This window comes from Primulina huaijiensis, chromosome 11 (assembly GCF_012295235.1).
Source record: "Primulina huaijiensis isolate GDHJ02 chromosome 11, ASM1229523v2, whole genome shotgun sequence".
In the NCBI taxonomy this organism is placed as follows: domain Eukaryota; kingdom Viridiplantae; phylum Streptophyta; class Magnoliopsida; order Lamiales; family Gesneriaceae; genus Primulina; species Primulina huaijiensis.
Window position 1 is genome coordinate 19,766,132 of NC_133316.1, and position 13,172 is coordinate 19,779,303.

Genomic DNA, 13,172 nt, shown 5'->3' on the forward strand with positions numbered 1-13,172 from the left:
TGTCAAGAACAAATTGTCCAAGGATGAAATAAACTTTTGAGACTGGGAATACTTATTTTTGTTGTGAAAAAGTAAAAATTTACGGTAAAAAGTAAAAATCTCAAACTCTCAAAATTATCACACTACACACTTTATAATATTTTTCTCTCAACTCAATTGTGTTTTTCTTCACAAATGAGAGATATATTTATAGAAATTTTTTACAAATAATCCAAAAATAAATTACATCATTACCTTCATCATCACACAAAAATTTCAATATTCAACACCTAATTTTACTTAATTTTCAACATTCAATTATTCAACAATCAAATATTCAATACACACATTTTAAATATTATTTTTCAACACTCCCCCTTGTGATGATGATCATAATGATTGTCTTCATTACGTGTTTTTATACTGCCTCGTTAAAAATCTTACTAGGAAAAATCCATTGGGATAAAAACCATAGTAAGGGAAAAGAGTGCAGTCACGTAAACTCCCCCTCATGTTGACACGAACAATTCTTCACAAATTTCGTAGATTGCGCATCCCAATATTATATATGTGCTTTCTGAATATTGTCGTAGGAAGTGCCTTTGTGAAGAGATCTGATGAGTTTTCACTTGATTGAATGTGACGAACATCAATACATTTATTCTTCTCAAGCTCCTTGGTGAATGCGAAGAACTTAGGAGGAATATGTTTAGTTCTGTCGCTTTTTATGTATCCTTCTTTCATTTGAGCAACACATGCAGCATTATCTTCATATAGTATCACAGGCTTCTCGTCGAATGATAATCCGCATGAGATTTGGATATGTTGAGTCATTGATTTTAACAACACGCATTCACGGCTTGCTTCATGTAGTGCAATAATCTCGGCATTATTTGATGAAGTTGTTACAAGTGTTTGTTTCTGTGAACGCCAAGAAATTGCAGTGCCTCCACGAGTAAATACATATCCAGTTTGAGAACGTGCTTTGTGTGGATCAGATAAGTATCCAGCATCGGCATAACCAATTATACTTGGATTAGCATCTTTTGAATACAAAAGTCCCAAGTCTGTCGTTCCTCGTAGATAACGGAATATATGTTTAATTCCGTTCCAATGTCTCTTTGTTGGATATGTGCTAAATCTTGCCAATAAATTTACGGCAAAAGATATATCAGGCCTTGTACAATTTGTAAGATACATAAGGGCACCGATAGCACTTAGATATGGTACTTCTGGACCAAGAATATCTTCATCATCTTCACATGGACGGAATGGATCCTTTTCTATGTTTAATGATCTAACAACCATTGGAGTACTTAAAGGATTTGATTTGTCCATATTAAAACGTTTAAGGATCTTTTCTGTATAATTTGTCTGGTGAACAAATATTCCACATTCTTTTTGTTCAATTTGTAAACCCAGACAATACTTGGTTTTTCCAAGATCCTTCATTTCAAATTCTTCTTTCAAGTATGACACAACTTCTTGAATTTCCTTATTTGTTCCAATGATGTTTAAATCATCAACATATACAGCAATAATTACGCATCCGGATGTTGTTTTCTTAATGAAAACACAAGGGCATATTGAATTATTTACATATCCCTTTTTCATCAAGTGATCACTTAGCCTATTATACCACATTCTGCCGGATTGCTTCAACCCATATAATGATCTTAGTAATTTCACAGAATAACATTCTCTGGGTTTTGAACTTTGTGCTTCAGGCATCTTAAATCCTTCAGGGATTTTCATATATATATTACTATCAAGTGATCCATATAAGTAGGCTGTAACAACATCCATAAGACGCATTTCTAAATTTTCAGATACTGCCAAGCTAATCAAATACCGAAACGTAATTGCATCCATCACAGGAGAATACGTTTCTTCATAATCAATTCCAGGCCTTTGAGAAAAACCTTGTGCAACAAGTCGAGCTTTATATCTTACTATTTCATTTTTCTCATTTCGCTTTCGAATAAAAACCCATTTGTATCCAACAGGTTTTACACCTTCAGGTGTAAGGACTATAGGTCCAAAAACATTACGGTTATTTAGCGAATCCAATTCAATCTGGATGGCATCTTTCCATTTTATCTAATTCTGCCGATTTTTACATTCACCAAAAGATTTTGGTTCATGATCTTCATTATCATTTATGATGTCGATTGCCACATTATAAGAAAATATATCATCAATTTCTTCTATATCTTTTCGGTTCCATATTTTTCCAGTATTAATATAATTAATAGAGATTTCATGATTCTCGTCAGTTTGTGGTTCTGACAGAACATTTTCATCATCATTTGTTTCTTCAGGAACTTCATTCTCTATTTTGTGATCATCATGTGTTTCTTCAGGAACATCATTCTCTATTTTGTGATCATTGTGTTTCTCTATGAATTTTCTTTTTCAAGGATTTTTATCCTTGGAATTGACTGGCCTTCCATGCTTCAGGCGTTTTACGACATCATGACTTTGTTCAATTTGTTTNATGGACTATCATAACCAATATAAATTCCAATCTTTCTTTGAGGTCCCATTTTCTTTCGTTGAGGTGGTGCAATAGGCACATACACCATACATCCAAAAATTCTCAGATGAGAAATGTCTGGTTCTTTACCAAATGCAAGCTGCAATGGGGAGTATTTATGATATGCACTTGGTCTGATGCGAATTAATGAAGCAGCATGTAAAATTGCATGTCCCCATATAGAAATAGGGAGCTTTGTTTTCATAATCATTGGTCTAGCAATCATTTGCAGACGTTTAATCAATGATTCAGCCAATCCATTTTGAGTATGTACATGAGCAACAGGATGCTCAACAATGATTCCCATAGACATACAATAATCATTGAAAGTCTGGGAAGTAAATTCACCAGCATTATCAAGTCTAATTTTCTTGATTGTATAATCGGGAAATTGATTCCTCAATTTTATTATTTGAGCAAGTAATCTTGCAAATGCAACATTTCGAGTTGACAATAAACATACATGTGACCATCTGCTGGAGGCATCAATCAATACCATAAAGTATCTGAATGGTCCACATGGTGGATGGATTGGTTCACAAATATCACCCTGAATACGTTCAAGAAACATTGGTGATTCAGTTTGGATTTTGGCTGGTGATGGTCTTATAATAAGTTTTCCAAGAGAACATGCTTTACATTGAAACTTATTATTCTGAAAGATCTTCTGGTCTTTCAACGGATGACCATCTGTATTTTCTCTAATTCTTCGCATCATTGTTGAACCAGGATGTCCTAATCGATCATGCCAATTGGTTAATATTGAAGAATTATCAACTACCATATTTGATTCAATGGGACTTATATGTGTATAATGCAATCCAGTAGGGAGCATTGGTAGTTTTTCAATCATATATTTCTTTCCTGATTTATATGTGGTAAGACACATATATTTCTCATTCCCTTCATTCATTGTTTGAGTATCATACCCATGGGAATATATATCATTAAAACTCAACAAATTTCTTTTCGATTGTGGTGAATATAAAGCATCATTGGTCAAAAATTTTGTACCATTAGGTAACAAAAATTGTGCTTTACCACATCCTTTAATCAAGTCTACAGGACCTGATATTGTATTCACCATTGTTTTTGTTGGTTTTAGTTCCAAGAAATATATTTTATCTCGGAGGATAATGTGCGTTGTACCACTATCAGGTATGCAAACTTCAGCTTGGTTCATAGAATTTTCCATATTTGAACTTCAAAAAAAATGTGCAATGAAATAAAATTACTGACAATATATTTATAAAAATAAAATACAATACAATACATATTTAAAAATTTAACACACGATAAAATATTATCATACAAGTACATGGAAAAATAAATTTTTTTTACATATCTATTCCACCAGCAAATTGGTCATTGTATGAGAAATCAATCAGAAAATCTCCAGCATCAAAATGAGTTGAATTATTCAAAGGTTCATTGTGTTTAGTAAAATTGGTCTCTTTTTCTTTCTCCTTTAATGATTCTTTATAAAGTTTACAAAGGTGCTCGGGGGCTCGACAAATACGGGACCAATGTCCTGGAGTACCACATCTGAAACAAGAACTTTCAAATCTTTTTGAGTGATTTTCATTAACACTCATGTTCTCATGATGCCTTTTCTGTGGGTGGTTCGTGACGCCCTTTTGAGATGAGTTATAAAAATAAATATCTCTATTGTTTTAAAAACCACGGCCTTGACCACGACCACGACCAATTCCACGTCCACGTCCACGACCTCGACCTCGACCTCGACCTCGACCTCGACCAAAACCTTGTCTTTGAATTTGATTTTGGTTTCCAGGTTTAAATTCATTTTTACTTACAGCATTTACTTCTGGAAATGCTGATGATCCAGTGGGTCGGGACTGATGATTTCTCATTAACAGCTCATTATTCTTTTCCGCCACGAGAAGACAGGCGATGAGTTCAGAATATCTCGCAAATCCACGCACTCTATATTATTGTTGTAGAGTTATATTTGATGCGTGAAACGTGGAAAATGTTTTTTCAAGCATTTCCGATTCTGTAACCTCATGTCCACAAAATTTTAACTGCGAGATTATTCGATACATCGCTGAATTGTAATCACTGACTTTCTTAAAATCTTGGAATCTCAACGTATTCCATTCATCCCGGGCGGTCGGAAGTATAACTTCCCTTATATGTTCAAATCTTTCTTTTAATCCCTTCCACAAAACCATGTGATCTTTTTCAATCTGATATTCACATTTTAATCCGTCGTCGAGATGTCGACGCAAAAATATCATGGCTCTTGCCTTTTCTTGTGATGTGCATATGCCATTTTCTTTTATGGTCTCATTTAGACCTAATGACTCAAGATGCATTTCTACATCGAGAGTCAATGGCATATAATTTTTCCCCGTAATATCAAGAGCAATGAATTCGAGTTTTGCCAAGTTTGACATGGTGCTACTAAAAAAAATTACGATGTATTTTATTAGTTAATTAATATTACAATACAAAGTAATGGATAAACAACAAATACAAGCATTCGTAAAAATAAAGAAAACACACGAGAAGTATATTCTTCGATAAATACAAGCCTCGTGAGTATGATAACCAAAATAATTAAAAATAACCTTGAAAAAGCCATCTTCTTTTTTTTCTTCGAAAATTTGATGAAGAATAATTTTTAGAGAAGAAGAGAAAGTTGGAGTGATTGAATGTGTTTGTGAGATCATATTTATAGGGTAAAAACTAGCCGTTTTGTTACCGTTTATGACCGTTGGTGTTCAAAAAATAAATGTATGTATTTGTATAATTTTATGGTAATAATATGATGTATATAATATTAGTCATTTTTAAATAATTATGTATATTATATCACATTATTATAATGAAATGTCATAAGATATTTTGTTTAAAAATCTTATAGGCTTTTATACTTGTCGTATCCCTTACCGGGAGTGTGGGATGTCGTCTTAACATCCTCCCAGAATTTATAACAAGTTTTTTGAAAAATTTATTTTATTATTTATAATAACATTATATTATATAGTAAATATATAAACAATAAATAAATAAACAATAAAATAAATATTATTACTTTTGTTACCTTTTTCTTCTGTTTTGGAGCTTGGAAAAATATGGAGGACTTTTAGAGCTTCGTGTTGATAACGTGTTGTGAAAAAGTAAAAATTTACGGTAAAAAGTAAAAATCTCAAACTCTCAAAATTATCACACTACACACTTTATAATATTTTTCTCTCAACTCAATTGTGTTTTTCTTCACAAATGAGAGATCTATTTATAGAAAATTTTTACAAATAATCCAAAAATAAATTACATCATTACCTTCATCATCACACAAAAATTTCAATATTCAACACCTAATTTTACCTAATTTTCAACATTCAAATATTCAACATTCAAATATTCAATACACACATTTTAAATATTATTTTTCAACAATTTTGTATTTATTTCAGCTATTATTCCCATGTCGGGAAGATGTCATATTCCTTTTTGGGTCATATTCCTTTTTGGATTGAATAATTTCATGATAATTTGAATTAGATTTATTGCTTTTTCACCCTGTACTGGAACAAAGACTCTTGCAGATGGAGTGGATGTAATTCCTTTTTGGATTGATTGTGTTCTGTTGTACAAAAATTGATGCTAAGTTCATTGCCTGAAAGAGTGTACTTTATTGTAAAAGAAAAAAGAAAATAAAATTAATCATTGGATCTTTTAGTATCCTAGACTAGATAGCAACAAGCATTTGTTCCCAGGCTCAATTTGGACAAATGGGATTTATAAATTATTCCTCTTTGTTCATCCTTTACAATGTTAACTTTTTAAGTGGAATTACTCAACAAATTGTCAATCGTTTTTTTTTGAGGAATTTTTTTTCTCAAATTTTAGTTATACAAATAATTTAATTTAATATATTTCCCATAAAACTATGACCAGGTTCTTTTTATTTTTATTTTTGAAGTATATATGCGCGAGTTTGACTCCTCGTGTTATGGACCAATCAATCTGGAGACACGAGCTGGGTGCACGGCGGCTGAATCCAGTGGATCACTTACAGTTACCTATAATTCCAGTCAGTATTTAGTGTCCAGGCCTTATCCGTACGGCTAAAGACGGAGATAATCACGGGCTTAGCCGGTGTGATCGCTCAGCCTTTTTCCTCACCAGCAGGCGGCGCGTTTCATTCTTGATTGCTTGTTTTGCACGCGTCACTCCGAATCTCTGAAGGGTTTCATTGAGAAATTAAGGGAGAAATAGATCCACGGTTACATCTCGGCAATACTGTTGTGACAACGTACGAAAAGTGAAATAAGAGAGGAAAAGGGATAGCCAAACAGCCCTTTAACCATTTGCCTTCTCTTTCTGGTATTTTCGTTTGCATATATGCTCATAATGCACCGCTTGTTGTCCCCACCTTCCACATCACAATATTGGAAAACCAATAATTTATTTTACGATTTCTACGGCCTTTTTTTTTTGTTGTCTTCAGTGGATGGAGTTGAGGAACAGAGCTCTCTACTGTTCTTTCTGTGCAGTGGCTGTGTTGTTATGTAGTTCTGTGGTGTCTGCTGGTGACATAGTTCATCAGGATGACGTTGCTCCGAAGAGGCCTGGTTGTGATAACAATTTTGTGCTGGTAAAACTCAATCTTTTCTTTTTCCCCATATCAAATATTGTTCCTTGTGCAATTTGTTTTGCGTTTTGGAAATAGGCTGTTTGGGTTCAATCATTTCTCGTACTTACTCGATCAATTTATTTTTTGACTTGCAATTCTTGGATTATTGTTGCTCTCGATTTTGGCGCTTATAAATCAAAGGGTATTTATCGTTTGTTTTTTCTTGCTTATATCTTTGAAGGTTGTTTTGGGGAGGGTTTTATTATGTACACCTATTTTATTTTATTTTTGACAAGTGATTTGAATGAGCTCCGGTTAACTATTCTAACAATGACTTACTCTAATTAATCTTGCTATATTTATCATTTTGACTTTTGGGTTTGATATGTTAAATGTCATTATTACTTGGTGAAAGCTATCATTTGGAGTATTTGGCAAGTTTTTGTTTCTACTAAATAGGAAATTTGTCTCAGTTTGTTTTATTTGGTTATATAGATGGGTTTTAATTGGACTAAAAAAGCAAAAATGAATCTTGACGCCTTGTCTGATTTTGGAATAAGTGAGGAAAAGAAAATATCAGATTGAGGGGTTGGGAGGGACTTATGTTTGCAAATTAAAATTCAGTTCTTGTTTTACTTGTTAATCAGTTGAGGGAAGATTCTAGCTTCTCATAGGAGGGGGTTTCTCTGCGAGAAACCATCAAATGAACTTGTATTTATGGAAGCTTTTAATGTCGTAATGTCCCATAGTATATTTCCTCCTTGCAAATGTTCAAGAAGTCTTTAATCCTTCATTGATTTCCTTGTTTGGTGGTTCTTCTAGGAAGCCAATATTCGGGGGTTTTATCGAATATAATGCTTATGTTTTTTTTCTGAAAGTCCTGAAGAAAAGAGCTTAGAATTCTGAGAACCATCGCTTTTGCCATCCTGGTTGGAAATATAATTTTCCTTTTATCAATGCAAATTTTGTTATATTTCGCTAATTTATAAAATTCTTATGTTGAAATCTACGGGTGGTTTTTACACTTCTTATATTGCTCTAATGAAGCCTATAAAGCACCAATGTTCATCAGGTAAAAGTACCAATTTGGGTTGATGGAGAAGAAATTACGGAGTTCGTGGGTGTCGGTGCTCGATTTGGGCTCACCTTAGAATCCAAAGAGAAGCGCGCCAACCAGACTAAAGTTTCTCTTGCAGACCCTCCTGATTGTTGCAGTGTACCAAAGAATAAGGTCCTTTCTTCCTTACTGAGGGCTTATGACCATGACTTTTGTGTTCCTCGGGCAAATTTTTTTTTTTTTTTAATATAAAAACTCTTTAGGCGTCGTTATTTACTGCTTTCCTCACCATTCAGCCCTTTTTCCCCTCTTTTGTAGCTGACAGGCGAGGCCATCTTGGTGCATCGGGGAAATTGCAGTTTCATTACCAAAGCAAATGTTGCTGAAGCTGCTGGTGCATCAGCTTTACTTATCATAAACAACCAGACAGGTTAGTGATAATCAAACCAATGAATATTTAAGTTAATTTCCTCAAGCTTCTCATGTTAAACTTTGTGGGGACTTTTTGCCGGAGCAGAACCAGGAATTCATTTAGCTGGGACAAATCTAAAATGCTAAAAGGTTTTGGTGGAAAAACATATTTTTACCTTATTCATTTATTGTATATGAAAATCATTCAATATTTGTACTTGGTTGTTGTTAAAGCCTTCATCATACTAAAAATAATCAATTATCATGGTAAAACCATAATCGGAAACAGATTATGGCATTAATTATTATCTTCCATCTTTTTTTTTTCCACGTTTCCCACTTGATCAAATCAATTTTCAGAGCTCTTCAAGATGGTTTGTGAAGCAAATGAAACCGACGTGATTGTTGGAATACCTGTTGTCATGCTTCCAAAAGATGCAGGAAAAAGCTTGAAGCTAAGTATGAGGAACCGCTCAAATGGTAGGATCTATCTCTTTCTTCTTCTTCTTTTCAACCATTCGAGAATCTGTCAGAATGCGGTTCGTTTCTTCGCGTTTCACTCTAAATCATTCCTTTGTTTTTCAGTTTCAATTCAAATGTACTCTCCACATCGTCCATTGGTTGATGTAGCTGAAGTGTTTTTATGGCTAATGGCTGTCGGTACCATCTTATGTGCATCTTATTGGTCGGCATGGAGTGCCAGGGAAGCATCTATTGAGCAGGACAAGCTCTTAAAGGTAACACCTACCCACACACTTGCAAATAATCGTCTTCTGCTAATGACATTGCTAGGAACCACTTTTCCCAGAATTTTGATAATGTATAAAACTCTTATTATTCTCTGTTAATTTAGAAAATAATTATATTTTTATATAGGTGAAGCTAGTAAATCTTTCCTATAATTTAATTCACATATAAGTAATACCAAAGATAGATAATAGTATCAATAAATATAAAAGTTGATTTTAGAATATATTTATCGAATTTTAACAAGCATCAAAGGTATAATTTTCTTGATGCGTCTATTATGTTATTTTGAATTGCAGGATGGTTCTGATGAATACCTCAGCAAGGAGAAACATCATTCGGGTGGTGTTGTGGACATCAACATTTTATCAGCAGTTTGCTTTATTGTGATCGCCTCTTGTTTCTTGCTCATGCTCTACAAGTTTATGTCTCACTTATTTATTGAGATTCTGGTGGTTCTATTTTGTATTGGTGGTGTAGAGGTACGATTATTTTTGCGTACCTTAAGAGTTATTTACAACCTGTAGAGAAGATCATTCAAATTCACAGGACCGCATTCTCTATGAGATAATTTCACCAAAACTAGGCACACTTGCAATGTTTGTGTGTGCGTACTTGCACACGACTTTAAGCAGAAGCTGATTTTTTAAATCTTATTGACCCACAGGGATTGCAAACTTGCCTGGTTGCGCTATTATCATGGTATGCAATTTATTTTTCAAAGTGTTGTTGATTCTTGGTTCTTGATAATAATAATTATAAATGACTAAAGGGTATCTTTATCTTTCGACATTTTATTTATATCATCAAGCCCATGTTCATTTTTTAATTAAGACAGATACTCTTTCCGTGGCTGGCTCACTACACAATAAAGCGCTCTACTTTGCAACATTATTCATAAGCACAAAAGAAATTAATTATAATTATTATAAAAAGTGTAGTCAGGGATAATTTTTTTGTAATCGCTTCCTAACATATTTACGGCATTTTTCATTCATGGAATGACAATCCTTCAATATAGTTTCAGATGGTTTGGACCTGCTGCAGAGTGCCACGTTAAAGTACCATTTCTCGGAGCCGTTTCATATTTGACACTCGCTATTTCTCCATTGTGCATATCATTTGCTGTTTTGTGGGCAGTTTACCGCCATGTTTCCTTTGCTTGGATTGGTCAAGATATACTCGTAAGAATGTTTTATCTGTTTCTTTTATCTAGTTTGATTTGTCTTCATATTAATGTTGACTTGGAACAATGGACTGAACAAAACTTTATTTTCTTTCCCTTTGCACCAGGGCATTGCATTAATAGTCACCGTTCTCCAAATAATACGAGTTCCAAATCTAAAGGTAGTAGTGGGGACTCGTCCATTGCTTAACTGATGTGTATATCCTTCTTTTTCTTGATGCTTTCAAAATTGTTAGGAGTAAGTGTTCACTTTTTCGACACTGTTCGACCACAATATATTAGATAATATGGTGCCGTAGAGCTATTTATTGACATGCACTTGAATTGATATCAAATATTTGCTTGATGTTACAGGTGGGAACAGTTTTACTTGGTTGTGCTTTTATGTACGATATCTTTTGGGTCTTCGTCTCCAAGTGGTTCTTCCATAAAAGTGTAATGATAGTGGTGAGTAGTTGTATAAATCTTGAAGAATTATATGGAATGTTGTTCTTGATGTGTTAAAGTCAATTCAAATTTCAAAGCTACTAAAAACTAGCTCGTCGCTGTGTCTTGTAGGTAGCTCGTGGTGATGGAAGTGGAGAAGATGGGATTCCAATGCTATTGAAAATTCCGAGAATGTTTGATCCATGGGGCGGATACAGCATCATTGGATTCGGCGATATCATCTTGCCAGGACTACTAGTAGCATTTTCTCTCAGGTTTGTGTTCCCGAGCTTGCTGAATCTCAAGAAAATCGATCGAGGAACTGTATCTATTCAATTTCTCTTTGCAGGTACGACTGGCTCTGTAAGAAAAGTCTAAAAGCTGGATACTTCCTCTGGGCAATGCTTGCTTACGGTTTAGGTATGATTTTAGTTCTGATACGTGATAATAAATCGAGCTGGCTTTTAGCAAAGCCTGTTTCTGCACCAGAGCACTCATCTATCTTAGTTGTTGAAAAAAGGTGTTATCTTATGTTATAAATTTTTGTTTGATAGGTCTTTTGGTTACATATGTGGCTTTGAACTTGATGGATGGTCATGGTCAACCGGCCTTACTTTATATCGTTCCTTTTACCTTAGGTACGTTACAAAGGTACTTTTAAACTTTCACCTGATATATTATGTAAATGATGTGGTGCATGGTGTTTAGGTACATTGATAACATTGGGGAAGACGAGAGGCGATCTGAAGCATCTATGGATTCGAGGGGAGCCCGATGGCAGATCTTGCCCCCACGTTCGACTTCAATCTGATGAAAAACAACCCAGTAATTGAATATACTAAAATTTGCTAATAGAAAAATATTCATTCTATATACATTAGAAGGGAAATTGGTGGTGCTTTGATGAACAGTTTCTTCACTTGTGTGTGTATTTATTGCATCGAACTCGTACTTTTCCCAGCCCATTTGGATTGTAAATTGGCCGATTAGGTGAGCTGTGTGTTGACCCAACTAATCATTTTAAAAGCTCGAAGGTGGTAATCGAAACAGCCGAAGCTCAAAAACGTGAAGTTCACTACATATTTTGAAGGTTGAAACAGACCACATAGGATGGAAGGTGGGTTAAGTTTTTGTCCCCTAAAATTTGTGATTGTTGTGTGAAGAATAAATTGAGGAATTAGACATATTTTATACTGATTTCAAGCCCAATATATAGGATTTGGTTTTCCTAATTTATTATCTCTCGTCTTTTTTCCACTGTGGAGTGATTTTCTGAAAGTGTGTTGCAGCACTCAATTATAACAAGTTCATTCTCAATAACGAGGGATTAGTTCTTGAATCAAAAATGAATTCAATTTTTAGGGATTGATTACGGTGTGAACTAGCTTGTTGTATTTGTTGTTTATGTTGAATTTTACCGTGAATAAGGAGGAGTTGTGGTCATGAACAATGTTATGTACTTGAAAATTATGTGTTTGTGTTTATTGCTATTTATGTGTGAAAGGTTGAATTTGTTGGTGGCCTATGAATGATCAATACATGTCTAATTTAGTTCATAAATTGAATACAAGTGTGTGTGTGTATATNTCATTTGTAAATTGAGTACATGGTATAAATCATAACAAATAAGGTACAATTTAGAATGAGTTGGATAGTTCGAAAAATATATGTGAGTATGAAATTCTAATTCAATAAATATTTATGAGTATGAAATTCGTGGAAGGGAAGTAGTATATCATATACAATGCATTTTGAAGTAAAATGTTGACATAGGTGCAAAAGTTATTGTGGTATAGTATGATTTCTAACAAATTATGTAGAAGTTAGAAACAATTAGCGTTAAGATCGATTGAGGTATGATCGTTGAGCTATAATAGTTCGTTCTTGAAATATTGAACACCGAAAAATTAAATTCAGTTTGGTTATCAAACCAATCGGAAGACACTTAAAATAATTTATCGTAAAAACCGATTAAATATTTAGTAAATGATTTGACAGATAAGTAAGTTGAATGAGTAAAAATAATTTTGGTCGAATCATTTTATCAAATATTTGGTATGCAATATTTTGGTATTTGAAAGACACATAAAATGGTTCAACAATACATCTAAAAAAATTAAATTAAGTAGACACAAATTTGTTTATAGGTGTTCAGAGATTAACAAATCTCATGTCACCTCTTTTCCCACCTAAGAAAGATTCACTAGAAGACTTTAATTGGTAG

The 13,172-nt window shown here is 33.7% G+C and overlaps 1 protein-coding gene across 1 annotated transcript; it reads left to right on the forward strand.

Annotated features, from left to right (window-relative positions):
* The first annotated feature begins 6,519 nt into the window (after nucleotides 1-6,519).
* LOC140987942 (signal peptide peptidase-like 4) lies at nucleotides 6,520-12,184 on the forward strand. Its single transcript, XM_073456717.1, has 15 exons — nucleotides 6,520-6,871; nucleotides 6,996-7,142; nucleotides 8,194-8,352; nucleotides 8,497-8,608; nucleotides 8,950-9,069; nucleotides 9,175-9,326; nucleotides 9,636-9,818; nucleotides 10,004-10,038; nucleotides 10,358-10,520; nucleotides 10,630-10,683; nucleotides 10,877-10,969; nucleotides 11,081-11,223; nucleotides 11,298-11,368; nucleotides 11,503-11,586; nucleotides 11,657-12,184. Exons 2-15 carry the CDS (start codon nucleotides 6,999-7,001, stop codon nucleotides 11,779-11,781), a joined length of 1,638 nt encoding a protein of 545 aa, XP_073312818.1. The 5' UTR covers nucleotides 6,520-6,871; nucleotides 6,996-6,998; the 3' UTR covers nucleotides 11,782-12,184.
* Nucleotides 12,185-13,172: the final 988 nt, after the last annotated feature.